Source organism: Lissotriton helveticus, chromosome 7 (genome assembly GCF_964261635.1).
Source record: "Lissotriton helveticus chromosome 7, aLisHel1.1, whole genome shotgun sequence".
Taxonomy (NCBI): Eukaryota; Metazoa; Chordata; class Amphibia; order Caudata; family Salamandridae; genus Lissotriton; species Lissotriton helveticus.
Genome location: NC_136068.1, coordinates 1,554,144,705 through 1,554,171,069, shown reverse-complemented (window position 1 = coordinate 1,554,171,069; position 26,365 = coordinate 1,554,144,705). Strand labels below are relative to the sequence as shown.

Sequence of the window (26,365 nt, the reverse complement as noted above, 5' to 3'; positions counted from 1 at the left end):
ACTCCCAAAAAACAGACTCTTGGCAGAATGAGCTGCTAAGAGTATATAACATAGTTTGCTAAGTTCCCCGAGTGTGACAGCTCAACCCAAGATGTGGAGCTCGGTAAGCTGTTGGGGGCCATGGGCCTGGTCTGTGCTAGTGGAAGAAAGGAACCGGATCAGCCTGCAAAGCGCACTTTTAAAATAGGGCAGCAAAAGTGCCCCATAGACTATGCATTTATTCAGGCATGGAGATTCCATCTAATTAAACACTTTGAAATAGTTAGGGTAGAGGGCAGTGACCATTATCCACTGCTGATAGAATTACAGGTAAATAGGGCCCGCAGAGACAGAAAGCGCTACAATAGAGGTTGAATACCCTAAGCGTCTTACAACCAGGATTAGTGAAGAATATATAAAGAAACTGAGTGCACTCCAGTTAATAGTGGGGTTAGAAAACCTACCACCTGGAGATGAAATATCCTGGTATTAGGATATAAGGCAACTGGTAGAATGCCTCGGGATAAAAATTAAACTGGGTAATCACGGGCTAGTAAGCAAAGCTAAAGTATTTCTCAATAATAAACCATGGTTTGACGATTGCCGGAAAGTTAAGGCCGCTATTAGGTGGCATGAAAGATGCCTCCGAGGTAGTTACAATGATGTATCATCAGTTGAACGTAAGAAATTAATGATAAAATATAAGGCAACTATCAGAGATAAAAAGAGATCCTATAAGGATAAATGCTGGGTGAATTTACTGGAGGCAATTGAAGATAAAAACGCTAAAGGCTTCTGGAAAATGATACAAGAATGTACAGGGAAAGCTGTAGGGATCCTGCAGTGCTCCGTTTCGGAGGATAAGTGGGTAGTTTACCTTGAAGAAATCTATGCCAAAAGGCCAAGAAGGGGGGGAAATATTATCAAATAACTGGCGAGGTGTCAGGGAAGATGTGAAAGTGCATTTCTCCCAGGTCATATTAGGAGCACAATATCTGGGTTAAATTTAACATGAGCTGCAGGCCCAGATAATTTACCAGCAGTCGTTATAAAAACAAATCCAAACTGGTGGGCTGAGTTTTTCTCGAATATGTTCCAGAGGATATTAAATACAGGAATTCTGCCAGATAGTTGGAAAGGGGCGATTGTTAGACCAATACACACAAAAGCGACATAAATTCCCCTAAAAACTACCGCCTAATAAATCTCCTGGACATAGGCGAAAAAGTATTCTCCAAAGTAATCCTGGGTTTGCTAAAGGATTGGGCATATGAAAATCAGATAGTACCCCCAGAACAGGGTGGGTTTAAAGGACATTCAACGGTGGACCACTGTTTTTCTCTCTGGTCCATCAGGCGGTAGTCGATTAGAACAGATGGGTAATTTATTCTTCTGTTTTGTGGACTTCCGCGCTGCATTCGAGCTCGTGGGCAGGGAGCAGCTGTGGTCAACCCTGGTAGGGTATAAAATACATGACGATCTTTTGGCCCTGATCCAGGCCTTACATACGGAAAACTGGGCCAAGATAATCTTGGATGAGGAGGGAGGATTGTCTGGGAGGATCCAGATTGGAAATGGCTTTAGGCAGGGCTGTGTACTTGCCCCTTTGCTCTTTTCCCTGTTCTTAGCCGACCTACCTTTAAAACTAAGAGAGGTTAGAGGGGCTAGCCCTAAACTGGGAGGTAACCATGTATCGTACTTACTATATGCAGATGACTTGGTGATTATGGACTAGACGGAGATAGGTCTCCAGAGAAAACTAAACATGTTTAAAGAATACTGCTTAAATAAAAAATTAGTAGTGAACATGGAAAAGACCAAAGTTTTAGGTTTCGGGAGGAGTAAAACAAAGTTCTCTTGGTACAGAACTACTCGAGAGGGTAATAGAATACAGATATCTAGGAATGTGGTTTACGAGTAACCTGAAATGGTATACCCATCTGGAAGCTTTAAAAATGAGGGCAGCGGCTTCTGTGAAGGGCCTAAAAAGATTCAACAGTGTATACGGAGAAATGTCGGACAGGCCGGTTATAAAGGCCTATCTAGCAATGGTCCCTCCACAATTCCTGTATGGGGCAGAAGTACTTTACTTAAGCGGCAAAACCTGTTTGGATAAAGAGGAGGGAAATACTCTAAAAAGCTTGTTCTCGCTGCCAAAATAGCCTATGGTACAAGCAGCAAGATTAGAGTTGGGAATTTCCTCTTGGGCTATAACAGCCTGTAATATGTTTCTGGCAGGGCCTAGGGGCAGAGGAATCCCATAAAATGTCATAGTGGTATAAAAGTGAAATTGCCATTAGTGAGCTAGTCCTGGGCGAAAGAGACAAGATCCTCATTAAGGGAAGCATATGGAGCGCTATGATTAAGGCTATGCCTGCAGCTAGGACATCCAATAATAGATGAAAAAGAACTTAGGTCATTGGGTCTTGATACGTCTCGTATACATGATCGGGAGTATCTTTCGCAAAAAACTTTAGTGTCCCATATAAACCTGGCTTGGGAAAAAGACCAACATTATCCTTATGTAGATAGGCTACCTAGTTACAGTTTAAGACGTGAGGTGTTAAAAGTGCGAATTGGGATAAACCCCTGTTATGTGAATAATGGGGTTAAAAACTTTGATAGAAAATAATGGGAAATGCACTTGCACTTTGGGTACCCCCTGTGATATTTTACATGTTTTACTAGATTGCATGAAGTTTTTAGATACACGAAAGGAGATTTTATGTCCAATATTAAAAAAATATAGGATTATGAATAGGACGCAAGCTGTTACACTTTTAGTGGGTATGTGCTGTGGGGAAATTTATGAGTAAAGTCAAAGTGTTCCTCAAGTGTACAGAGTAAATATCGAAAGTGTTCCCTGAGGATAATACGAGATTGTGCTATTAAAGGATAACAGCACGGTACTTGACATATCGGAAGCATTGGATGTATATGTATGAACTATTTGGTTTTTATCAATTTTAGAATAATATGTAACTCTTATTTTAAAGGAAATGTGTCATTTTATGTGTGATGAACATGTGCTACATTTTTTATGAATTGCCTTGCATATGCTTTTTAACAGAAGGAAAAGATGTAAAGTGTATACTTTTATGGTTGTAACAAACTAAATAAAGTTTTATTGACTGACTGACACACTGATCGGTGCCACCGATGGCATCGAACCCTACTCGACTGAGGAGAAACAGCAGCTTTGAAACTCCTCGACCTCTCGGCAGCCTTCAACACTGTATCCCTCAACACACTGATCGAAACACTCCACCACATCAGCATCCAAAGGGAAAAGCTCAGATGGATCACCACCTTCCTCACCAGGAGAACCCAGAGGATCCATCACCCCTCTTTCACCTCTGAACCCAAGGAGATCACCTGCGGTGTTCCCCAGGGCTCATCCCTCAACCACATTCTCTTCAACGCATATATGACCCCGCTGGCCAACATTATCTGATCCCACGCTCTCAGCATAATTTCCTACGCAGACTACATCTAACTCATCCTCTCACTCACCGATGACCCCACTACCACCAGAACTAACTTCCACAGATGCATGACAACCGTCGCTGACTGGATGAAAAATAACTGCCAGACAAGACTGAGGTACTGGTCTTTGGCAACAGTAGCAACACATTGAATGCCTCCTGGTGGCCATTAGACCTAGGACCCGCACCCACTCCCTTGAACCACACCAAAACCCTTGTAATAATCATTGACAACAAGCTCCCCATGAAATCACAGGTCAGTGCTATCTCCTCTGCATGCTTCCTCACTCTGCACATGCTCCTTAACATCTTCAAGTGGCTACCCCACACACAAGATGCACCATGATACAATCCATCACCGGCTGACAGGACTACAGGAATGCCCTCACGTAGGAATCGCCGCACACCTTCCACCGAGACTTCAGACTATAAAGACCACCACCAGACTCATCCTTGGCCTTCCCCCATAAACCCATATCACACCCCACCTCTGGAATTCCACTGGTTCCCAGTACAGAAGAGATGCCAATTCATGCTGCTGAACCACATACACAAGGCTCTACACAACCAAGGACCCTCCTACATTAACCACTGACTGAACTTTCACCAATCATTCTCTCTTTCACTTGCCCATACTCCCCGCATCTACTGAAGCAGCAGTGAAGAACGCTCATTCTCCCACATCGAAGCAGTGACCTGGAACATCCTCCCCATTCTCCTCGGACCATAACTGTACTTCCGAAATTCCAAATGGCCCTCACTACCTGGCTGTTCGAATAAGCCTCCGGGGTCTGCGAGAGCCTGGATACCATATCGGGTGATTAGCTGTGCTTGATTAATCCTGATTGATTTCAAGGGAGGGTGAGAGGATTTGTGGCTCTGTCAGGAGGGGCTGCATCCGCAGTAGATTTGTAGTTTATTTGTAACCAATCCCCCGTGTCTGACATTCAGACTTATCTCCTTTAGTAGAACCTGTTGCTAGTGCCAAGGGTTATTCACCCAAGAATGAAATCTCTGTCCAATGAGAGAGCTTGTGCTTTCAGATCAAATTCCAAATGCCATCTCCAAGCCGGAAGCTCTGGTAGGTGCAGAGTTTGCAAGAGGAGAGTCTCCCCATTCCTATGACAGCCCTTTCGTGCTTTCTTTTTGTACTGGGTGCTATATTGGGCCTTGTACATACTGCATCCCCTCTGATTTCATCCTTGCAGTCCAATAAGCTTTCAGGGTCCTGGGGAGTGACCTCTCGATGACCCCCTGATAACAACCATGCCTATAGAGAGCTGAAAGGTTGAGGATACCTGCTTAGTAAGGCGCTTTAAGCCCTATTAGGGGTATAGTCAGTGTGGAACTTTCCTTCCAGATTGAAATTGCTGGATGTCTAGTGGTAGACTATGCTACCTTCCGATCCCCTGTGCAAATCCGTGTTGGAAAGGGGGAACTCTCCACTTTCCATTGTTACCTCTCATTTCCAGATTGCAGCTCTAGAGGGGCTAGTCCGTTTGACTCCATTATATCCAGGATCAGTAGGAGAAGGAATTCTGCTTTTGAGTGTGGGGAGGCAGCAGACTGGCCTTTAGTACGACCCCAGACTGTTTGGTGCGTGCAAGTATGCTGGACGCGTGCTCAAGAACCACAGAGGAAGTGCCAAAATGTATTGCACAGCATGTTTGGTATTCTAGAAAGTAACAGACCCCCATTGTTTGCAACCACAACTCGTTATTTCAAAGCAAATGTTTTAATGTTTTATGCTTTTTTTCTGTTACGTGCAGATTTGTTAATATAAAAACCTAGCATGATGGTATTATGAAGAGCAACTCTGATGCAACTAGTTGGTTGTAATTTTTATATTTTGTCTCTAAAACAATAATGCAGTTTTTTTTTCTCCAATTAACTGTATCATTCTAGGACTTGTATTTTCACTACGTGTACAACAACTTCCTTCATTCACAAGTAGAAGCCTGTGTTAGTACCATTCTAAACATGGCGCCAGCAATGGAGTCTGATGAGGACACACCTGTAGCTGAGAAGGAGAGCCATCTTGTCAAACATGTAAGTACACTTTGAAGAAGCGGGGACTGTTGAAAGTAGCACTTAAGTCAGAAAAACTTACTTTTGCCTTAATTCACCAATATAGCTTTTGGAACTCTTGGTTAGTAAAGACTCACAAACTGATTCTTTGTTTCCCCACATGTGTATAGGAAATCTAGAGCATGTGTTTGTAGTGTTTCTATTTATGAGAACACATTCAGGCTGAGGATCCTTTAGGCTTCAGTTCTCGGAGTTTGCAATGGTCTTTGGGCCGGTCAAATATACACAGTGGCTACTTTACTGCACAATAAGCCTTATGGGAAGAGGTACTTTGTTGTGCCTAGTGGAGTTGACTGGCATCCTGTAAACTTCCAGTGCAGTTTTGAGAAAGGAGGGCTTGTTCACAGGTTCTAAACTGCGGCCTATCAAGCACAGCTGATGGCCTTGACCAGTATGCTGTTGGAATGGTATATTGTATGCAGAACTGGCCTCTGCTCTTAGAGTATGGCCTCAGACCATGTTTACTAGGTGTGCCAAGTACAGGGCCTAAATGCACGGCCTGGCCAAAGAGCAGGCCTTGCACTTAGTGATCATTGGGCACAACTGTGCTCAGTAAAGTCGGAGACTAATAAATGCAGAGTTTGACCATCAACTAGACACCTCATCTAGTCCCTCTTGTATTAAAAAGTAAGCATCTAACGTTTACATTCCCACCCCCTCAATTTAAGGTAAAATAGGCAAATTTTGCCAGAAGGAATGCAGCATCCCGAGTCTGAAAACTGTCACAGACACAAGTAATTAGAAAACAGAACCAGTATCCCATGATGGGTTTCCATAACTCTTACATTAAATATTTTTTCCAGCTGATGTGAACAGAATGCTTCCACCCTTGGCTCTTCCTTGTTTGACTTTTCCTGAAATATCTTTTCTTTTTTTTTAAGCTGCCCTTTTTTTAATTTCACTCAATTTACAAGCAGCAGGAATTTTCCAAATGTTCCTTCTTTTTAAAAAACAACTTCGCATGCATTTTCCTCCTTTTCTGCGGGATGTCTTTGGTTTTCGTGAAGTGCCATTCTCTTGGAAGAAGACTGAAAAGGATGGAACCCCCCTGTATGTAGTCTCTCCACAGGCTTACACACTCTGAAAGAATGTCTTTTTTTCTTAGACAATGTCTATTTCTTGCAGGACACTGAAGAACAGAAACAAATATTAGGTCTGTGCTAAAAGAGCAGAAGCCATGAAGTATCGAAGTAAAGTAAAGGACCGTTCTCAAACATCTGGAGGGCTGAGGGACGAGCTTCTTCGGCTCCCTCTAATACTGAACATAGGAGATCATAAAAGACTCTTGCATATCGAGATATGGTACAATGTGACCACCAATAGCCAAGCACACAACATTGACGTAACTTTCAATGTCAGTGAATCAAAAACTGCCGGCAAGTAGTCTTGCTTCTACATCAGACTCTGATGTTCGCATTGTTTGGTCTGCAATGTAGACATTTTGGGACTGATTTACATATTATTTAAGGGTCAGAGTCTCGCTATCCCCCGGAGCAGATGCAAGTTTCTGGCAGCTGTGCTGTCTAATTTGTTTGAGGCCAGCTAGCCCCCACATAAGTGCAAAGGAATTCAGATGTTCGTAGGTCATGAAAGGAAGAGGTAGTCCAGATGGAGGAAAGCAATGGAAGTAGGTGGACATTGGGGCGAATTTAGATGGTGTTTGCAAGTAAATGGGTGTATTATATGATTTGGATGTGGACCTCACCGTGTAATACTCTGCAATCTTTTTAGGACCCTTAGGTTTCGTTTGTCAAAACTTTAGCTCAAACCTTGGTATCTGTGGCTCTAAGCAGCAAGGCTTACTTACACAAAGGAACAGGTGTAAAGCATTTAAATGGAACCTAAACAATTGAAGGAATCTACAAAACACCAAAGAAATCTGGCACCAATAAAAAAAGACTGTTTTTAGACCCCACAACAAAAAGGATCCACAGGAGGGTTCCAGATATGTCGAATGTACTAGATATAGTTAATTGCATCATTTCATTCAACTGCAAACCAGCATTTTAAAATTCAACAAATTTGACACTTGGATAGTTTTTGAGCAAAAAGTTGGGCAAGTTGTAATGCAGTTGGTTAGAGTTAATTGTAGTGACCAACTCTGGCAGGGAACCAGTCAGGGGGACCCTCACAAACAGTTACCACCTCAGAAGTAGCAGGCTTCCTGCAGTTCCAGTCACTTTATCCCCTTTCAATGGATTCCTACAGAAGTGGCCATAATGCATTGGTTAAAGGATGCTTGGAGATGCTTAAGGATGCAACGTGATCGATGGGGGTCTTCCTGCAGGGATTCCTCAGTCCACGAAGGTAATGAGTTGAACCTGGACACATGGTTTAACGTCCCACAAGGTCCTTTCCAGTCTAGCTGAAGTCCAGTCGCCACCAGACTACCAGTCGCCTGGTGTTGCGGTTGAAACCAAATCTCCTGAAGCTTTTTTTTTTTTTTTAGGCGACCCCCAGCATGTAACCCTGCTCCTGCCAATGGGGTGACCAAGTCTTTCCACAGTAAAAACAGTTTTCATGTAGAGTACATGTTCTGCTCCTGAAATATGCTACACTGTACCTTCGAACTCGCTAGGCCTACCAAAGGGGTGACTTCTACATGTTTTTGGGGGAAGAGTGGACTTAGCAATAGTTTTTGAATAGCAGTTCAAAACTGCACTTTCGGACTGCAGTGGCAAGCCTCGTTTTACTCTGGTCACCCCCAGGGTGGCAAACCAGTGCTGCAGTCCCTGAGGTGTCTCTCTACCTTACATAACCTGACTACCATTTACTAGGGACTTGCAGGTAAATTAGCTTAGCTAGTTGGGTAGGAGCCAAGGAACACATTTGACATACTTCTTTAAGGGTAAGGGCACTGAGGCCTAGTTAGCAGACCTCAATGCACTCTCAGACTTGAAAAACCAGCAGCATAATTTCAAAACCTCGGGGTGCCCATACAAAACAAGGCATTTCGTAACTGTGTTAATGCTCACAAGGCAGTCTTGCTACTCTCCCAGTCTCTGAAAAATGAATTTTGAGAGGTATGATTCAATCGGGTAGCTCAGCTACTGAGAAGGTGATCATTGGATTAGTACAAAAAGTAAGCCACTAGTTAGTGAACTCCAGAAAATGGGCTAGAAAAACCTTATACAGGAGGTATTGTTTCTTCTTCTGTGGAAACAGTTCCCCTCTTGAACCGTGCTGGAACATTTCAATCAGAAGCTATTATTTCTTTCATTTTTATTTTTTTTAATAAGTATGAGATTTTGCTTTATGTGTGATATTTTTGAAAAGCATGAATACAATTTGTATTTAAAAAAGTACAACAAAGCAGTGTTTGGTGCTCAGAACCCTATTTAAGAAAAATGTCACTCTTGTTTCCCTGCTCTTACTACATCTGTCTGGTATCCTGATTTTTGATTTCAACCCTAGCCTTACACTAATCTATTTGTGGGGTGTGGGATTCGGCGGGCCGGAATAACAGGCGGGGAGGCCAGATATAGTGTGCTATGTTGAGCGAGGTTTATTGAAGGTACAGGTAGGGATGGCTTATAAGTCTCTGAACAAAAGGTAATCGATGGAGTTCTCCTGGGGAACCAGAGGTAGAGAAGGTTTCCGGTCGGTGGGGTAACGGAGGGGCTCCGGCTGGTCCTGACGTCCTCCGGGTAGGTTAAAGCTTCCCTCTCTGTAATGCCGTGGGTCTTTGACTTCTGCCGGTGAGCCTCGGACGTTTGGGGCGAGAGAAAAGATAATAGAGGACCGTTAGTCTTTCACTCCTCTCGGTCTGTACAACTATCACCGACACCAGGAGGTGGAGACACAGAAAGTGGAAAGTGAGGGACGGGTATGACGGGGAGGTGAAAGAGGCCGAAGAATAGAAGGGAAGACCAAGGGTTGACAGGGTGCTCGAGGTGTGGGAAGGTGGGGGCCTATCTATAACTATATATACAGTGCTCTCGTGTTCTAGTAGGTGCAGCGCTATATTATTTACACTTAATTACAACTATCTACAAACGGCACACGGAGACGGATGACGGGTACTCACGTGGCCCGCCGCAACTCCCTGGTGAGTTGCGGCCGCTCTCCAGCAACCTCCTGAGGACTCCACCAGTCCTCAGACCACACGTCGCCGTCGGCGTCCTCCTCCACGTCTTCCGGTTGGAGCTCCGGCTCCTCTCCTCTGCCTCTCAGCTCCGGTTCCTTCCTTGCTGCCTCCTGCCACAAGTCCGCGGGTTGGAACGCCCTTCGTTGTGGTTCGTTGGTTTTTATTCCTTCCGGGTTGTAGTCGGGGGCGGGACTTCCGGGTTCAGGTTGAACTGCATCCGGGTGTCGGTCTTCCGGTTTCTGGCTTCGGCAACCCTGCAGTGGGAGAGATAGAGAAGAACACCTATGGAGAGGGAACAAGGCATTATCTATGTCAGACGGACCCCTCCCCGCGCGAGGATGCCGCTTATCTATGGCAGGTACGGTGTCCTTTCCACACTATTATTCTTCTTATTATTATTATTATTATTATTATTACCACTATTATTATTCGGTTTGTGAAACATGCAGTTGCCTTTGGGCTTCCTTGCGCTTGGCTGACCTAAGTTACAAATACCGTAAGATGTTAAGTTACAGTAAAATGCTCTATTACTTACTGGTAATCTTCATTAATCCGGGTCCCGTTGTCCTCGTCCCATTCATTACCAAAGTGGTGATAACCATCTCTCGACAGAAAAAAAGACAAGAGGAATGCTGGGACCCTAATATTGCCCCTACCACCGGGAGTACATAAGCAGTACTTACCCAGCATCCCGCCTTTACAACCAAGCCCAAATAGGAAGGTCGGCCGCCCAGGCGGGAGGGAAGGCGTATGAAGGGGACGAGGACAACGGGACCCGGAGTAATGAAGATTACCGGTAAGTAATAGAGCATTACCCCCAGGTCCCTTATGTCCTCGTCCCATTCATTAACAAAGTGGAGTATACCAAAGCAGAAAACCGGCCTTCCAAACCCACAGACGCACCCAGGAAACCACAACAAACGCAGCAACCCAAGGGAGCACCGAAAAGGAGGGAAGGGAGGACTGTAGGAAGCAACCAGACCGCAACCCAGAACAGAACAGCAGGGACCAAAGACCACCAAGAAAAAAACTGAATGCCAGAGCCACAAGAAGGAGGCCCAAAAACCCGACAAACCTGAGACAGGGCAACCAGGGCAAAGACCCAAAGGACACGGCCAAGGGACCCACCAGACAAGGCAGCCCAGCCCAGAACCACCAGGAAGGCACACAGTACCTGACAGCCTCAGAGAAACCGAGCAGACACAACCACTACGAAGACGGTTAAAGAAAGACGCAAAGACCGGCCAACAGGGCTCAGGCATAAACACCCAGACCAACAAGGAAGGAGGGAAGCGCAGGCTAGAAACGGGCCCAACCCACCAAACCAAACGAACCGGCCCCCAGAGAGGACAGAGGAGGAAGCCAACTCAACCCCGCAGAGGAGGTCCAGTAACCATGAAAGAAACGCAGGCACCACCAGGGCCACCAAATGTCAACCACCACGCACCCAACCCAGAGGGAGGAGCTGCAGCAAGAGGCCAGGCCGAAAAGGATAGGGAAGGAGGCCAAAAGCCCCACAGGGGAGGGGGCCAGCCGAACCAGGACAGCCACCAAACCCAGGCCAGCAGGGGCAGAGGATGACAACCCAAAAGATCACAGGCCAGAGAAGCCCCCGGAAAGAACCAGCAGTGGACCAAATAACAGAGGTCAACAAAAACCGGAAACCAACAAGCCGGAACCGAACTGAACAGGCCCAGCCAGGGAGGGGACGGAGCCACCGGCGACAACCCCAAAAACCCACAACCCCAGAGGGAGGGAAAACATGGCAGGCCGTAAGCCCAGGGCAACGTGAACCACCGGCAGCCCCAAACTAGGAAACAACCAGGCAAGAAACCGCAGAACCACAGTGGGCAGAAAAAAACATGCACCAGCACAGTGGAGGAACACACAGGCACCCAACACCCCGGCCAAGCCCGCGGAAAGGGCAGGAGCAGCGGAAAAGGCCCCAAGGCACACAGCTCACAGGCCAGAAACCCACCAGACCCGACGCCAGCCAACACCGGAGAGGAGCCAAGAAACAGGGCAACAAACTAGAAGGAACCAGGAAGCCAGGACCAGAGCCAAGCAACCTGCCCACGTAGGCCCAACCAGCCCCCTGAAGGAGCCCATGCAGCACAAAGACCAAAGCAAGGGCTGGAAGGCCAACAGAGACCCAACACACCACCGCCAGACCACAAAGAAGGCTGGAAGAAACAACCAGAGAAAACCACCAAGTGGAACCCGGAGGAGGCAGAGAAGCCAGAGGGCCAACCAGCAGCAGACCCCGGACCTCCCGCAGCCATGAGGGAGGACGCCCCAGAGGCCAAGACGAACACCACAGAACTTCACCCCAACAAGAGAAGGGGGGGGGGGGCAAGCACCCACATCAGAGCAGAACTCGCAGAAGCAAAAGCAGACCGGAGCGAGCCAGGACACCGAAACCAGGAAACAACCGGGGACGCCCGGCAAACACACCCCACTGCCGGCAGAGAAGAGACCTCACAGCCAGTAAACCAAAGAGGCACCGCCAGAGGCCACGCCACACCAGCAGGAAGTCGGCAAGCCAGAAGCAACAGGAGGCAACCCCGGAAAAGCCAACCCAGAAGCACCGAACACCAGGACCCCACACAGGCCCGGACAAGGCAACAGAAAGAGGGCCAACGAAGGAGCACCGGGGCAACCCCACCAGCCTAGAACGGAGACACCAGGACCAGGTAGCGACACAGACAACCGACCACAGGAGAAGCAAACCTGGGAAGAGAACGGTCAGCAGGAGCAGGACCAGAAGGACACACCAGGACAGGGCCCGACACCAGCAGAACGAACAGCCAGGCCGGCAAGCCAGAGAGAGCAAAGGAAAGGACTTAGGGCCGAAGAAAGCGACCAACAGGTGCCAGAAAACCCACAGGAGCCAGAAAAGCCCCAGCGGACCTCAGCCAGGCACCCAGGAAGGGGACCAGACAAGACCAGGACCCCCTCCAGGGAGCAACCGCCCCCAGAGCCCAGACGGAACCCCAACTACAGTACGGAAGAGGGGAAAACAGGGGCCAGAGCCCAGGACAGGGCAACAGCGAAAGACAGCCAGGCCCAAACAGCAGAGGCACAAACCCCCAGGGATCAAACGGAAACCTCCACAGGGAACACACCCGGGGGAGGGGAGTGCAAAGGAAAGGAAGAGCAGGGGCCCAAACCAGACCGAGCAGCACAGACGGCCGAACCAGGAGGGGCGGCCAGGACCCACCAAAGTAAGCCAAATACACATGAAGCGGAGCAGGGGTGCAGCAAAAGCAGGGAACATGAGGGCAAAGCCAAGGATACCCCAGAAGCCAGCAACAGAGCTAAGGGAGCGCCAGAGCCAGGAGCAACCAGGAAAGTAGCACCCAGCAAGGAAAAGGCTGGTAGACGGAGACGGAACCTGCCAGCCAACCCCCACGAAGCAAACCCCAGCACAAAGGAGGACCGGGACAAACCCCGGCCGCTGGAAAAGGAGGCCGCAACATGCGCAAACCCCGGGAACCACCACACCGCGGATCCAGCACCCCGAGTCCAGACCACAGATCCTGTACCGCGAACACACCGAGAAGCAGGACCGGGCAGGCACAACAGAAAGAGAGGGCAGACCCCGGCAGGACCAAAAGCCCAGGAGAGGGCAAGCACCAGCGAGGGGGCAGCTGAAAAAAACCGCCCATACCAGAACAAGGGCGAGGAGCACGGCGGCCACCCAGGCCCAGGAGGACCATGGTCCCAACCGCAACACCCAGGGAAGCAAGCCACCGTCAAGAGTAGGGAACCCCAGGAAGTCACCAGAGCCGCGGCCACTGCGCCAAAAGGGAGGCAGAAACACAGCACCACCCAGGACGACAGCTCAGACACCCAGCACCAACAAAGAGAACCAGGCAGGGAAACCAGCGAGATGGACCCGGGGGACCATGAGGAACCCAACCGACGGCCCAGCACGGCATCGCCCATACCAGCCTCGAACCAGCAAAGGCACAACCACCCAGGGACGGAGTGCCACCGGGCAGGCAACAGCCAGCGCACAGCACAACAAGCACAGGGTTGAGGGGGGGGGGGCCTGAGCCAGACCCAGTAAAGGAAAACAGAGCCACAGCAGCGATGCCCGAAACACCAAGGCAAGACCCCAGCAACAGAAAAATTGGTCTGGCGCCAGAAGAGCCCATAATGACGGCAAGCATGACAGAGACAGTCAAGGCCAAAACGAAGAGCGAGAGGCAGCCGCCCGCAGGAGGAGAGACCAGCATGGTGAATGGCCCAGCTCCTCCTGCCGGGACCAGAACCAGCGACTGGAGACACTACAATCATTTGTTGATTAAAAACCTCAGGGAGGCCAGGAAAGATCCCCCACCTCCGGCAGCACGTGACTCGATCCCAGAATCAGAATGCAGGATCTCCATCTCCAACTGCTGCCTTTAGGAGCGGGTGCCCCAGGAGTACCTGAAGGAGCAGCCAGGAGCACCCAGCGCGGCACCCGTAGGGCCGCCAGGATGCCATTCCTACCGCAACAAAAAACACGCAGCGGCAACAACCAGCAGGAACCACAACTGATCATGATTGCCCCGAAAACAAAATACAGGCTTACTCAACATGGCGGCAGGCAGCGCACGAGTCACGAAGGTGCGCAGGGTCCAAAACCAGGAACAGCTTAATAGGTACATCCGAGAGGACTGTGCAAAGAAAGTCGAAGGGAAACTTGCAATCCCTCGCCAGTCACCAGAAACAGGCCATCAGGAGGGTAACGGCAGCATCATGTAGAGAGAATCCAGTCACCAGAAATAGGCCATCAGGATAGGCAACTGCAGCATCATGTAGAGAGAAGCTGTAAATCAGGAAAGAAGAGGAAGACGTGCCCTACCTGCAAAAACACACATTCATCATTGTTGTGGCAGAGGAGCAGACCGCAGCTCCCACGGTCTCCTGAACCAAGTGACAAAGTCACGAGCTCCGGACAGAGTGGGCGCGCACACGAAGAGTGCCCAGGGACGGTAGCACAAGCGACAGGGGTAGAAATAAGAAAAAGCCGCCAATCGGGACTCACCTCGGGCGGGGGCCAGAACCAAGCCCCTCTCCCCTCCTGTCAGCTCGAATCCTAGGAGACACGAGGAACATCGCAAGCGAGGCACGTCCCACCCGGCCAGGCTCGGGAAGACGCACCCGCGAGCCGGATGGAAACAGGAGCACACCCCCCAGCCGCAAAGAGCTGTTCCAAGCAGGAATCGGGCAGGAACAGAGACTGACTCCCAGCAAGCCCGGCAGTCCGAGAGACAGTCCAGGAAACCCTGCACAGCCAGGCAGCCGGGCGGGGGGTGAAGAGAAGTACCGCCACTCCAGCCCAGCAGGAGCAGCACCAGCACATCCAAGTCCATTCTGTCAACAGACAGAAAAGAGGAACAAGCGGGATGCTGGGCAAGTACTGCTTATGTACTTCCGGTGGGAGGGGCAGTATTAGGGTCCCAGCATTCCTCTTGTCTTTTTTCTGTAAGGAGATGGTTATCTCCGCTTAGTTAATGAATGAGACAAGGTCATAAGGGACCTGGGGGTAATGGTATTATTGCTAAAACAAGTCTTTAAAGCTTCATGGAATTGGAGTAAGTAAGATTAAGGGCGAGACTGTTCCATAAAGAGGCAGTAACTATAGAAAAGGCTAGTCTCCAATACAGGATTTTTGGGGGGGCGATTGAGGACAGTAACAGTCCAAGAGTTATATGTCCGGTCTTGCCTGGGTTTGTAAAACGCACATTAGTAGTCTTGTAAGAAGGGGACCTCAGGAGTCAGGACATGGAATAGACCCACTGGAGTTAACCTCTTCTCAATGCCAAATAGGTGATATACGATGAACATTACATACCATGACACGCCTGGCGGAAGTGGGTGGGGACAGTGGCGAGTTGATGACCTTTTGAAAGAAGCAATCTGAAAGTAACAGGTTAGTATTAGATTCCTTACCTTAGAATATCCCCAGGCGTCAGACTGGATCCGGAAACTTTTGCGTAGCAGTACCCTTGCGCGTCGGTAGGCGTCGTCTGCGGCTCCGCGTCCGTCGTCGGCGTCGTGGGCGCCGGGATGACGTCGCCGGAGTACTTAGACGCCGCCCTCGCGCGCTGACGTCAGTTCTTCTTTTTTCCGCACCAGCAAGCGCCGATCCAGAAAAAGTGGTACCCTTAGTCAATTTTTGACTAACCTTTTTCGATCATTTTTGATCTATTTCGAAGTCTGTACGCGACCCCGACGGTGCCGGTAGGGATGCCCGGGTTCAAACCCTGCGCCGACTACGACCGACTGATGTCGGTTACCGACCCCCTTCGCCGGTGTCTTCATTGCTTAGGCCTCGACCACGACGACAAGGCCTGCTCTGACTGTCGAGCCGTGACGTCTAAGGCTAGGCGGGGGAAACATCCTTTACAACGCAACTTTTACCACGCAGTGCCTTTACGACGCAACTTTTACAACGCAAACCATTACAACGCATTGCGCTGGGGGGCGCTCTAGGATAGGAAATAAGTTTAATTTACTATCCAACACCTTCCCTAGTGTCCATGGGGACTGGAGTTGGAATAGTAAATTAAACTATTCACTATCCAGCACCCCAAAGCGCTATGCGTTGTAAAGGTTTTCGTTGTAAAAACCGCGTTGTAAAGGCATGCGTGGTAAAAGCATGCGTTGTAATGTCATACATCCCCTCCCATCTCACGTGCATGTACGGCAATGTCCACTCTCTACCGAAGCCATTCAATTATCAAATTTACCATTAATATTAAGTCAACCAAATCTGCTCATCAAAAGGAGATAAAAATGAGCCGCGCTTGGAATAAAATAAACACAGACTCCTTTTTATGCTCCTTCGCGCCCCCTCTTGTGAATGAAAGCTCAGATTTAAATAAAGCGGCATCGGATCTCGAGATAGCAATTACTGCGACACTAGACCTTATAGCTCCAAAACAGAGAATCAAGTGCCCAAACAAACGATCACCCTGGTTTACTCCAGAACTTAAACCATTTAAATTAGCTGCTAGGACCGCTGAGCGCAAATGGCGCAAAACAAAAGAAGAAGTAGATAAACTATATTTTAAGACTCTACATAAAGAGTATATGGCCCAGATGGCACTAGCAAAGAAAACCTATCTGGGAACGAAAATCATCCTAGCTGGAAATTCGCACAAAGAACTCTATTCAATAGTAAGGGAATTTATGAACCCTCCAGCCTGTCAACCCCCTATCATGGAATCCCAAGAATGGGCTGACACACTTTCCTTTTTACTTCAGAGACAAAATCAATGATCTACATAACTCTTTTCCTGCTACAAACATTTCTACCAGGGCCCCAACCACTGATAATTCTGAACACACTGAACTTATACCCTCACACAAGATTTTAAAAGAATTTAACACTATATCTGAGGAAGAGATTGGAGATATAATGAGGAAAACTAAATCTGTCTCTCCTAGTGATCCAGCATCAGCACAAATTCTGGCTAAAATTGCTCCAGCCTTAATCACTGAACTAAGTTCAATTTTTAACTTATCACTAGCACTAGCCACTTTTCCAGCAATCTGGAAAGAAGCCTCAGTAAGACCTATTATTAAAAAAAATAACGCTGATCCCAAACAACCTGTTAGCTATCATCCCAAACATCTGGAAGATAATAAATTATTAGATCCGTCACAATCCGGCTTTAGAGCCGCCCACAGTACGGAGACTGTTGTTCTGGAGGTAGTTGATAACATCCGCAGGGCTCTGGATACGAAACAATCAGCCATTTTGATCTTGCTGGACCGGTCGACGGCCTTCAACACCATCTCACACTGCATCCTTTTGGAAAGGCTGTGTGGGTTTGGTGTCGAGGGTTTAGCCCACAAGTGGATCCAGAGCTACCTCTCGGGCAGAAAATCTAGAATCAAAATTGGCCCTTTTTCATCTGACTATGTTGAAAATGACAAAGGCGTTCCGCAGGGCTCCATATTGAGCCCAACGTTATTCAATATCTACTTATCTCCATTAGCCAAGATAATTAAGGATTATGGGTTCGAAACGGTTTCATATGCCGACGATACCCAAATCCTTATCACCCTGGGCCCTAATATCATAGACACTAAACACAGATTCAAACAGTGTATGGTGTCAATTAAAGAATGGATGACGAATAACTACCTCATGCTGAATGCAGGAAAAACCGAAATCATTTTATTTGGTAAGGCAAACAAAATCTGGTCAGAAGAATGGTGGGCTACGTCCCTGGGTTCGTGTCTGGCGCCAAAAAACACCATCAGAAACCTAGGTATAACCATTGACCATAAACTGACCATGGCCTGCCACATAAATAAAACCGTGCATACAAGCATTGGACTGATGCGTAACCTCAGAAAGGTCTTTAAATGGATACCGCTGGCATCACGTAAACCCCTTGTCCAGGGGCTTATAATCAGTCGTCTGGACTATGGCAATTCACTGCTGGCGGACGTTAATGAAAGCTTCTTAACCAAGCTTCAGACTCTTCAGAATGCGGCGGCCAGACTGACCCTTGATCTCCCACACCGCACCCCTTCAGCCCCATGCCTGAAAAAACTACATTGGCTGCCAATCAGAAAACGTATTAAATTTAAAGTGTGCTGCCTGGTCCATAAATCTCTGTATGGACAGGGTCCACAGTACCTGATGCAAAAGCTCCGAGGTTACTGTCCGGGAAGAACTCTTAGATCATCTAATAAACATCTTTTAACAGTCCCCAAAGTCCGGACAGTCAGAAATGGGAGACAGAAGTTTCTCTAAAATTGGCCCCGCCACTTAGAACGCACTTCCTTTATTCATCAGATGTGATCCTACTCATAAATCATTTAGAAAAAACCTGAAAACCTGGCTATTCTGACCAAGATGTTCCATACCTTCCTTCTTCCTCTTTATCTGATTGTTCTGCAGCGCTATGAGACCTTTGGTGATTTATGCGCTATACAAAACCAATTACATACATACATACATACATACATCCCTAGGCGGGAGCGGTCCCTCAAGCGGCTCGAGCTCCGGCAGTCGGCCCCGCGCCGATCGAGGTCCCGGTACGCGAGGAGGTCGAGGGACCTGTCGCGGGGTCGGAGCCACCATGACTCTGGGAGTCGTCCACGGTCTTCGGGCTCGAGGTCCTCGGGTAAGCACAAGAAGTCAAAGAGACGTCATCGCTCTTCCGACTCGCCCCGACGCGGCCGGGGGTTCGGGCGACACTGCCCGCGCGGCTCCGGAGGAGATTGAGGCCTTCCTCACGGCCATGAGGTCGCTCACTCCTCCGTCGGGCTCTGCGGCGCCTTCAGGCTCTGCGGCCCCGACTGGGAGTCCCAGCAGGTCGGGTGCTTCGGCCCTGACGCCGTCGGGTGCTTTGGCCCCGACGCCGCCGGTGACTTCGGTCCAAGCGCCGCAGGATCCGGTTCCGGGTCGACGCCGGTCGACCTCATGACCTCGCCGGCGTCTGCCTCCAGGGTGTCGCCCCTGGCGCCGCCTTCGGGCGGCGCCGTCCCCGATCCCTCCCTCGATTCGAGTCCGGCGCCGGAGATTTCTACTTCTATGACCCGGCCCCATCCTTTGGTCCTGAGTCTCAGGAGATGGGTGGTGAGGGAAATTGGGAGGGGTCTGAAGACCCTCTGGCACGGGAGTGCCAGTCTTGTCTGGACTGGACAGGTGAGCTAGGGGACGCCAGTGGTCTGGACACCTCGCCAGACACTGGTTTTGTCTCCGCTCCTACCGTGGCTACGGAGGAGGGGGCTGCTTATAGTGTGGTGCTGACGCGGGCAGCCAAGGCCTTGAGCCTTGAGCTCCCCGTCGCGGACGTGAGGACTAACCTCCTCACTGAGGTCCTTAAACAGCAGGCAAGCTCGGCCGAGCCTCCGCAGCCGTTTAATGAGGCCTTGTCTGACGTTCTTCTGGGCACCTGGTCCAGGCCCGCTACAGTTCAGCCTGTAGATAGGAACGAGGCCAGACGCCACCGCCCGGCTCCGGGCGACGCTGCTTTCCTGTCCACCCACCCCACCCCCGAGAGCCTGGTCATCCAGGGCTCTAACTTCTAGACCGCATTCCTGACAGCTCCCCCTGATTGGGAATCCAAGAGGTATGAGCAGTACGGGAAGAAAGTATTCTCCTCCCTGAGTTTGGGATTGCGGTCAGTCAACACCGCATGCCTCTTTTGCCGCTACACCCACTCTCTGTGGGACACGGTCGCGGACGTGCTGCCACAATGTCCGGAGGAGGTCCGGACTAAACTCACCCAAGCCCTTGCCGAGGGTCGAGATGCGGCACGGTATTCCATCCGGTGTGGGCTGGATACCACGGACTCACTGGACAGAGCGATGGCAACGACGGTGGCGATTCGTCGCCACGCCTGCTTGAGGTCCGCCAACTTCTCGGCTGATGTCCAGAACACTCTTATGGACATGCCGTTTCATGGCCGTCGCCTCTTTGGCGACAAGGCAGACCATGCGCTTGAGCACTTTAAGGACTCGAGGGCTACGGCCAAGTCCTTGTGCCTCTCGGCCCGCGCCAGCCATCGGCTGCCTTTCGCGTCCAAGAAAGGGGCGCCCCCCACACGTGCAGCCAGCCACGGACCGCAGACTACCGTCCAGCGCGGTGGTTACGTGGAAACCGTCGTGGCGGCGGTCGGGGACAACGGCGCGGCCAGGTCACACCTGCCCCTGCAGCATCCGCCTCAAACCTTCATAGTCCGAGCTTTCAGACCCATGTGACGCCAGTGGGGGGCAGGGTTCGCCATCACCATCTCCACTGGAGCACTGTTACATCGGACAGGTGGGTGCTGCAAATCGTCCGAAGGGGCTACTCCCTCCCCTTGGAGGTGACCCCTCCAGCCATGCCACCGCAGTACCACCGCGTGTCGGGGGATCACTTGGCACTTCTCCGAGAGGAAGTTACAGCCCTCTTGGTCAAGGGGTCCATCGAGCGCGTTCCTGGGCCAAAAGTAGGGTGTGGTTGTTACTCCCACTACTTTCTGGTACCCTAGAAGGGCAAAGGGGGCCTATGCCCTATCGTGGACCTGTGAAACCTCAACGGCTTCCTCCGGCAGGAGAAGTTCAAGATGCTGACACTGGCTCAGGTCCTAGTAGCCCTGGACCCAGGAGACTGGATGGTAGCGTTGGACTTGCAGGACACTTATTTTCATATTCCTGTCCTGCCAGCCCACCGGCGTTACCTGCGGTTCACGGTAGGCCACGAGCACTTTCAGTTTACCGTGCTCCCCTTCGGCCTTACCAGTGCCCCACGGGTGTTCACGAAAGTGATGGCGGTGGTCGCAGCTCATCTGCGCAGGTTAGGGGTTTCAGTCTTCCCCCTACCTCGATGACTGGTTGTTGAAGGCGGGCTCGCCCCAGACAGTTGTTAGCCACCTCCAGACTACGGCCGACCTCCTGCACCTGCTGGGGTTCTCCATCAATGTGCCGAAGTCACACCTGTGTCCCTCTCAGAAGCTCCTCTTCATCGGAGCGGTTCTAGACTCAGCGCAGTTTCGGGTTTATCCTCCAGCAGGTTCGGGATATTCAGGCTCTGATTCCGATCTTTCAGCTGTTATCCCGAGTCTCGGTCAGGTTGACGCTGCGGCTTCTGGGGCTGATGGCCTCCTGCATCCTTCTGGTGCATCACGCCAGGTGGCGGATGCAGGCTCTGCAGTGGGACCTGAAGTTTCAGTGGGCCCAGCATCAGGGCAACTTGTCCGACCATGTCTTGATCTCAGAGGGCACTGCAAAACAATTGCAGTGGTGGCTCACGGACCGTGATTGGGTCAGCGGCAAATCCCTCTCCCTACCCCAACCGGAGCACGTAGTTGTGACGGACGCGTCCCTCCAGGGCTGGGGGGGCCACATGGGAGAGGCGGAGATCAGAGGCCTCTGGTCTCCGGCGGAGTCCCGGCTCCATATCAACCTTCTGGAGCTGCGGGCGATTCCTCCCCTCTGTCCGGGGGAGTGTAGTGCAGGTGTTCACGGACAACACCACCGCCATGTGGTACTGCAACAAACAGGGCGGGGTGGGGTCGTGGACCCCATGCCAGAAGGCTCTGCACCTCTGGCAGTGGCTGGAACATCAGGGCGTGACCCTGGTGATTCAACACCTGGCAGGTGAAAAAACCACTTTGGGTACACTTATTCTGAATTTCCAGCAGGGCAAAACTAATTTCTTTTAGGGTTGCAATCAGCTTTTCTTGCTGAATCACGTTAAAGGTTATGATTTGAAAGTTAGATTCTGACTTGGTGAAAGTTATTTCCTTGATCCTCAAGAGATTCGAAATAATAACTATCAATCCTCCTTTAGCCCTTCCAGAAATAGTGGGAATCGCAGGAGTAAAATAAGTCTTGTACTCTTCAGTATGTATTACTGTGGTGGCCAAGTCTCTTGTAGACAAAACACATGAACTTTACCAATAAAATCAAGCCATAAGTCATTGCTAATTTTTGATCGTAAGCCCACTATATTCCAGAATAGAATATTCAAAGTTATTTCGTTAGTAATTCCTGCCTGTTTGCTATCATGTATGGTCAACCCCAGTTGAACTTTCACATTCTTCATGTTCCCCAGGGTTCCTAGTTCTTTCTCCGTAATTATGTGATACTGAGCCACTACTAACTGGCTCTCTTTTGGGCTGGGGAATCTAGGTGTCAAATTGGTGATTCGTAATTGAGTGTAAAGCCTGTGATCTAGAAATGATAGTAATATCTAAACAGGATGGTCCAGGGATAGTATGTTCTACCCGAGTCCTAGAATATATAGGATATTGTTGATCCAGTCAATCTATTAATTCAACACCTGAGAGGGTAGTAAACCTATTGAAAGTCGGTAGATTGTAACCATAACTTTGTATTGTCTCATTTCTAAACTTGTTCTCTCTCGCGCCCCTATATGTCGGGGGTATGGGGTAGAAGAAACTAATACATTAATCCCTTCAGCTGATACAAGATTGTTGCCAACTTTCCACAGAATTGTTTTCCACAAGTAAGGGTGTTTTAAACATTAGAACAATGCAGTCCCCTGGATGCATCTTCCCACTCTTACTAACCCACTGGACCCTTCCTCGCCATCTTGAACTCTGCTAATAGTTGTTTAATCGGCCCTACCCTCCTGCCTAACCAATGCAATGTTTTATTTCTTAGCATTTCCCAAGTTTCCTTTTCGGAGGCCCTCGTTTTGGTACATTTGCCAAGATAATTATGTACGGTGTTGCCTCAGGTGGTAAATCTAGCTGTTGGTCTATTTTAAATACGTCATGGTTTGGGAATGATGATACAGCCCCTGATTGATTGTTACATCTGTTGCGTTTGAATGGGATGGTTAAACCTAGTATCTAAGGCTTTCCCCGTATCACTCCTCTTCCCGTCCTCATTCACTACAATATTGGCGCGGTTACTAATCATATTCTGTTGAGGGAGATCTTTTCTGGCAGATTCAATATTTTCTGAGGAAACACTCAGTCTAGGTATTACAGCCTTGTTGCTATGAATGGAATGATGATCTCCTGTCTCATGCTAGAGTTCATACTTTGAACATTATTGCCACTATACACATTTCTAGGGTCAGTAGATGCCGGTTTTACATTTTTTCCCTGACCGATATAATCCGTCAGAGAAGCTTCAATGACGTTTAATCTAGCACCCATTTGATCTAATGAAGTTCGTACATAAAGATGTAGTTTTTCAACCAGAGCTGTTAGACTCTTTATATAATTGCCATAAGGTTCAGTTCTTCGAAGGGGCTTCATCCTTGCTTCCCCATGATCCTTATCTTGGGGCTGTTCAATTTTTTCCTTGGTTACCCTGTTTTGTGGCAGTGGGAGCCAGGGTCTTGGGTATCTTTTTACTAACGTCATCCCCTTCTGACTCAACAATAGGAGTTGTTTTTTTTGTTTTTTCCGGGGGGGTTGCAAAGAGGAATCGGAGTCACTTAATAAAATTTACTCAGAGTAATGTTGGATACAACCATTACGAGATGCATTGGGCTTTGACCTTGTCTCCAAGGACTCCAATGCATCATGTTTTCCTGATTCGATGGTAACGCAGGACGTACCTGACTCTAGCCCCCATTGCCCCAGTGAGATAGCTCAGTAGAGTTTGCTGGACCTCACTAGAGGTTCTTTTAACAGTGCAGTGCTGAGTGGTTGGGAGCTTTCTTTTACCCATTATTGGTTTCTGGTATCATAGTATCCTGATATCTATTCTGTAGATCTGCCTGGCTACCTTTCCAACAGGAAAAATTCTTTGCAGAGCCCAAGTTCTTTTAACAAACACAGAGCCTCAAACAAATACAATAATGTGCAATAAAATCAGTTTTTTGCCTCCCCTTTGTCACCTAACCATATCATATGTGTAGGAAGGTGGATATCTGACTATGGTTACCCCCAACTTTTTGCCTAGTGTTTAGCTGGTTTTCGACCTAGTTGGCCTGGGGCCCTGCTATTCAGGACCCCAGACTAATCTCTCTCTGTAAAATGGACTCCATGTACCTTGGGTACATACCTAATTGGATACTGGGCCACCTCATCAGTCCATGTACAGTGTACCTTAGGTACCCAGGGAAGAGGTGTACCCAGGGCCTACCAGGGGCTGCAGCATGTATTATGCCACCCCTGGCTGGCCATCCAAAACTGACACAACTGGCTGCTAAGACAGCTGGGGCAAGGTGGTGTAATCACCCTTTGCTGAAGATATAGTATACCTATATCTAAACCTGAAATGGACACATATACTCCTATCAGTCACTCCTATGGCAGGCCTTATCAATCCTGAAGGCAGAGTGCTTGGAATTATGTGAGATGGTGCTCTGGCATGAGCTGAGCCCGTCTGCAGCTTGCGGAACCAAGTCCTAATAGCTGTTCCATGATAACGCTATACCATATACTCTTAAGTGCATTATAATCCTCGCGGTTGAATGCTAACTTTGGTATAGCATTATCGAAACATGTCGAGTAAGGTGTCATACGAATTGGAATACTACCCCCTCGCCAATTCTGGTGACGGGGGTAGCATTCCACCCTTCTAGAGGGACATGACATGTATGTAACTCTGAACCTCGGTTAAAGTTAACTCGAGCCTCAGCATCACAAAATGGATGCTGCAACCACAGACACAAGTCTGACCTCCTGCTGCTGGGAGTCCTTCCAGCGAGGGAGGCTTGGACAAAGGGTTTCCTGCCTTGGGAGGTGCTAGCACCACCCCAGACAGGATTTTGTGTATTGGGTAGGACAGGCCTGAAAGGAATGAGACATGCCTGGGGCACACAAGGTGCTCTGTGCATACACCGGTTCAAACCAGTTGCTGGGTCACCTCTGCCCCAGCTTTGGCGCGAAGCCGGACAAAGGATAGGGGGTGTAACCACCCCCCTTCCTGGTCCCACCCATGGGAGGGACCTAGTCGTAGTGCAGCCCCCCTTTAGGAGAATAAAGGTAGGAGCTGGTCCCATTCCAAATTAGATTATCCTGAACAACTTTACAAGAAGAAACTCTGGACTTCGACGTTCTGCTCCACAGAAGACTGAAGAATCTCCCTTGTGGGCAAGGAGTGTCCACCCTGCAATTGCAGGCACCATCAAGCGCCCAGTGGCTTCCCTTTGTCGTCTTCCCTCGAGGATCCAGACTTCAGAGCCCGACGAGACCCGGATTCCCAGACCTCTCCGACCTCAACTTACATCTGCAGCACAGCTGAGATCCGTGGGTGCGACGAGACACGTGGGACCGGCCATCTTGAAAGAACCTGCACTTCGCTTTCAGCACGACTCCCGAGGTAAAACTCTACCAAGTGCTTTGGGGATTGAGACGCCCCAGCCCCGAGCAGCTCCTGCACTGAAGAGCAGCCCTCCAGCTTCCACGAGATCTGCGTGGGGCCCTTCTGCCTCTTTGCTGCTCGACGTGTTGTCTGGTCACTTGCCGGCTGGCTAGTGGCCTCCTAGACGACGAACTTTTAAAACTACACTGCTGCTCTGGTTGCTCCAGACTGGCCCTTGCTCCCTTCCAAAAGAGGAGCATCCCGGACTCTCCTAGTCCGCACCAGACGCCTTTTCCACTCACCGTGTGGGTTGCCTTTGCCAAGGCCTGTTGACGCCGAATCCGGAACAGACACCGCCGACAGCGAGAGCCTGCGTGGGACAGCTCGTGCCTCCATCCTGGTCATCGAAGACACCTCCTGGTCCACGTGGCTGCAGAGTCAAGCGTCCACTCTTCACCTGATCGCGACGACGACATCTGGTTCCTTCCTGGTTCCACTCCCAGTCACTGGCTAGTGACTTTGAACATTGTCCCCTCTGCTTTCAGGTCTTCAGCATCCCTGATCCACCCTTGGATCACACCGGACAGCTGCCTCCTGGTCGCCTGCAGCATCTTGTCTTCCAGGCTCCATAGACTTCAACGCAGAAACCCGACACGACTTCGCACCTATGCACCCGCAGTCCATGGGTGAGGTAACAAGAGCAATTTCGGTGCTCAAGGGTAGAGTGACTCTCCTAGTGTCCAGATTCACAGTCGTTTTAGTCCTAACTAGTCAGGATTGTCCGTACTCACCTTTTTCTTGAACTGTACTGTTCATAGACGTTGTTACGCATCCCGCGTGTGAGTTCACACTCTGCACCCGCGTCCCGTGTGCCTCCTATTACTTACCTAAAGTTAGGATAGCGTAGTCCCAGCGGTCCTACAGCCTCTGGACAGCTCCATTCCTTCTATCGATTTCCTTATACCATTTACTTAGTATATGGTTTGTCGTGCCC

At 49.5% G+C, this 26,365-nt stretch overlaps 1 protein-coding gene across 11 annotated transcripts in view; it reads left to right on the top strand.

Annotated features, from left to right (window-relative positions):
- The window catches only part of PPP6R1 (protein phosphatase 6 regulatory subunit 1), a 1,126,148-nt gene that overhangs the window by 390,602 nt on the left and 709,181 nt on the right, over positions 1-26,365 (top strand). For all 11 annotated transcript variants that reach the window (XM_078655037.1, XM_078655034.1, XM_078655036.1 and 8 more), the window contains exon 10: positions 5,370-5,513. In XM_078655037.1, the coding sequence (XP_078511163.1) occupies positions 5,370-5,513 (144 nt within the window). The remainder of the gene's footprint in view (positions 1-5,369; positions 5,514-26,365) is intronic.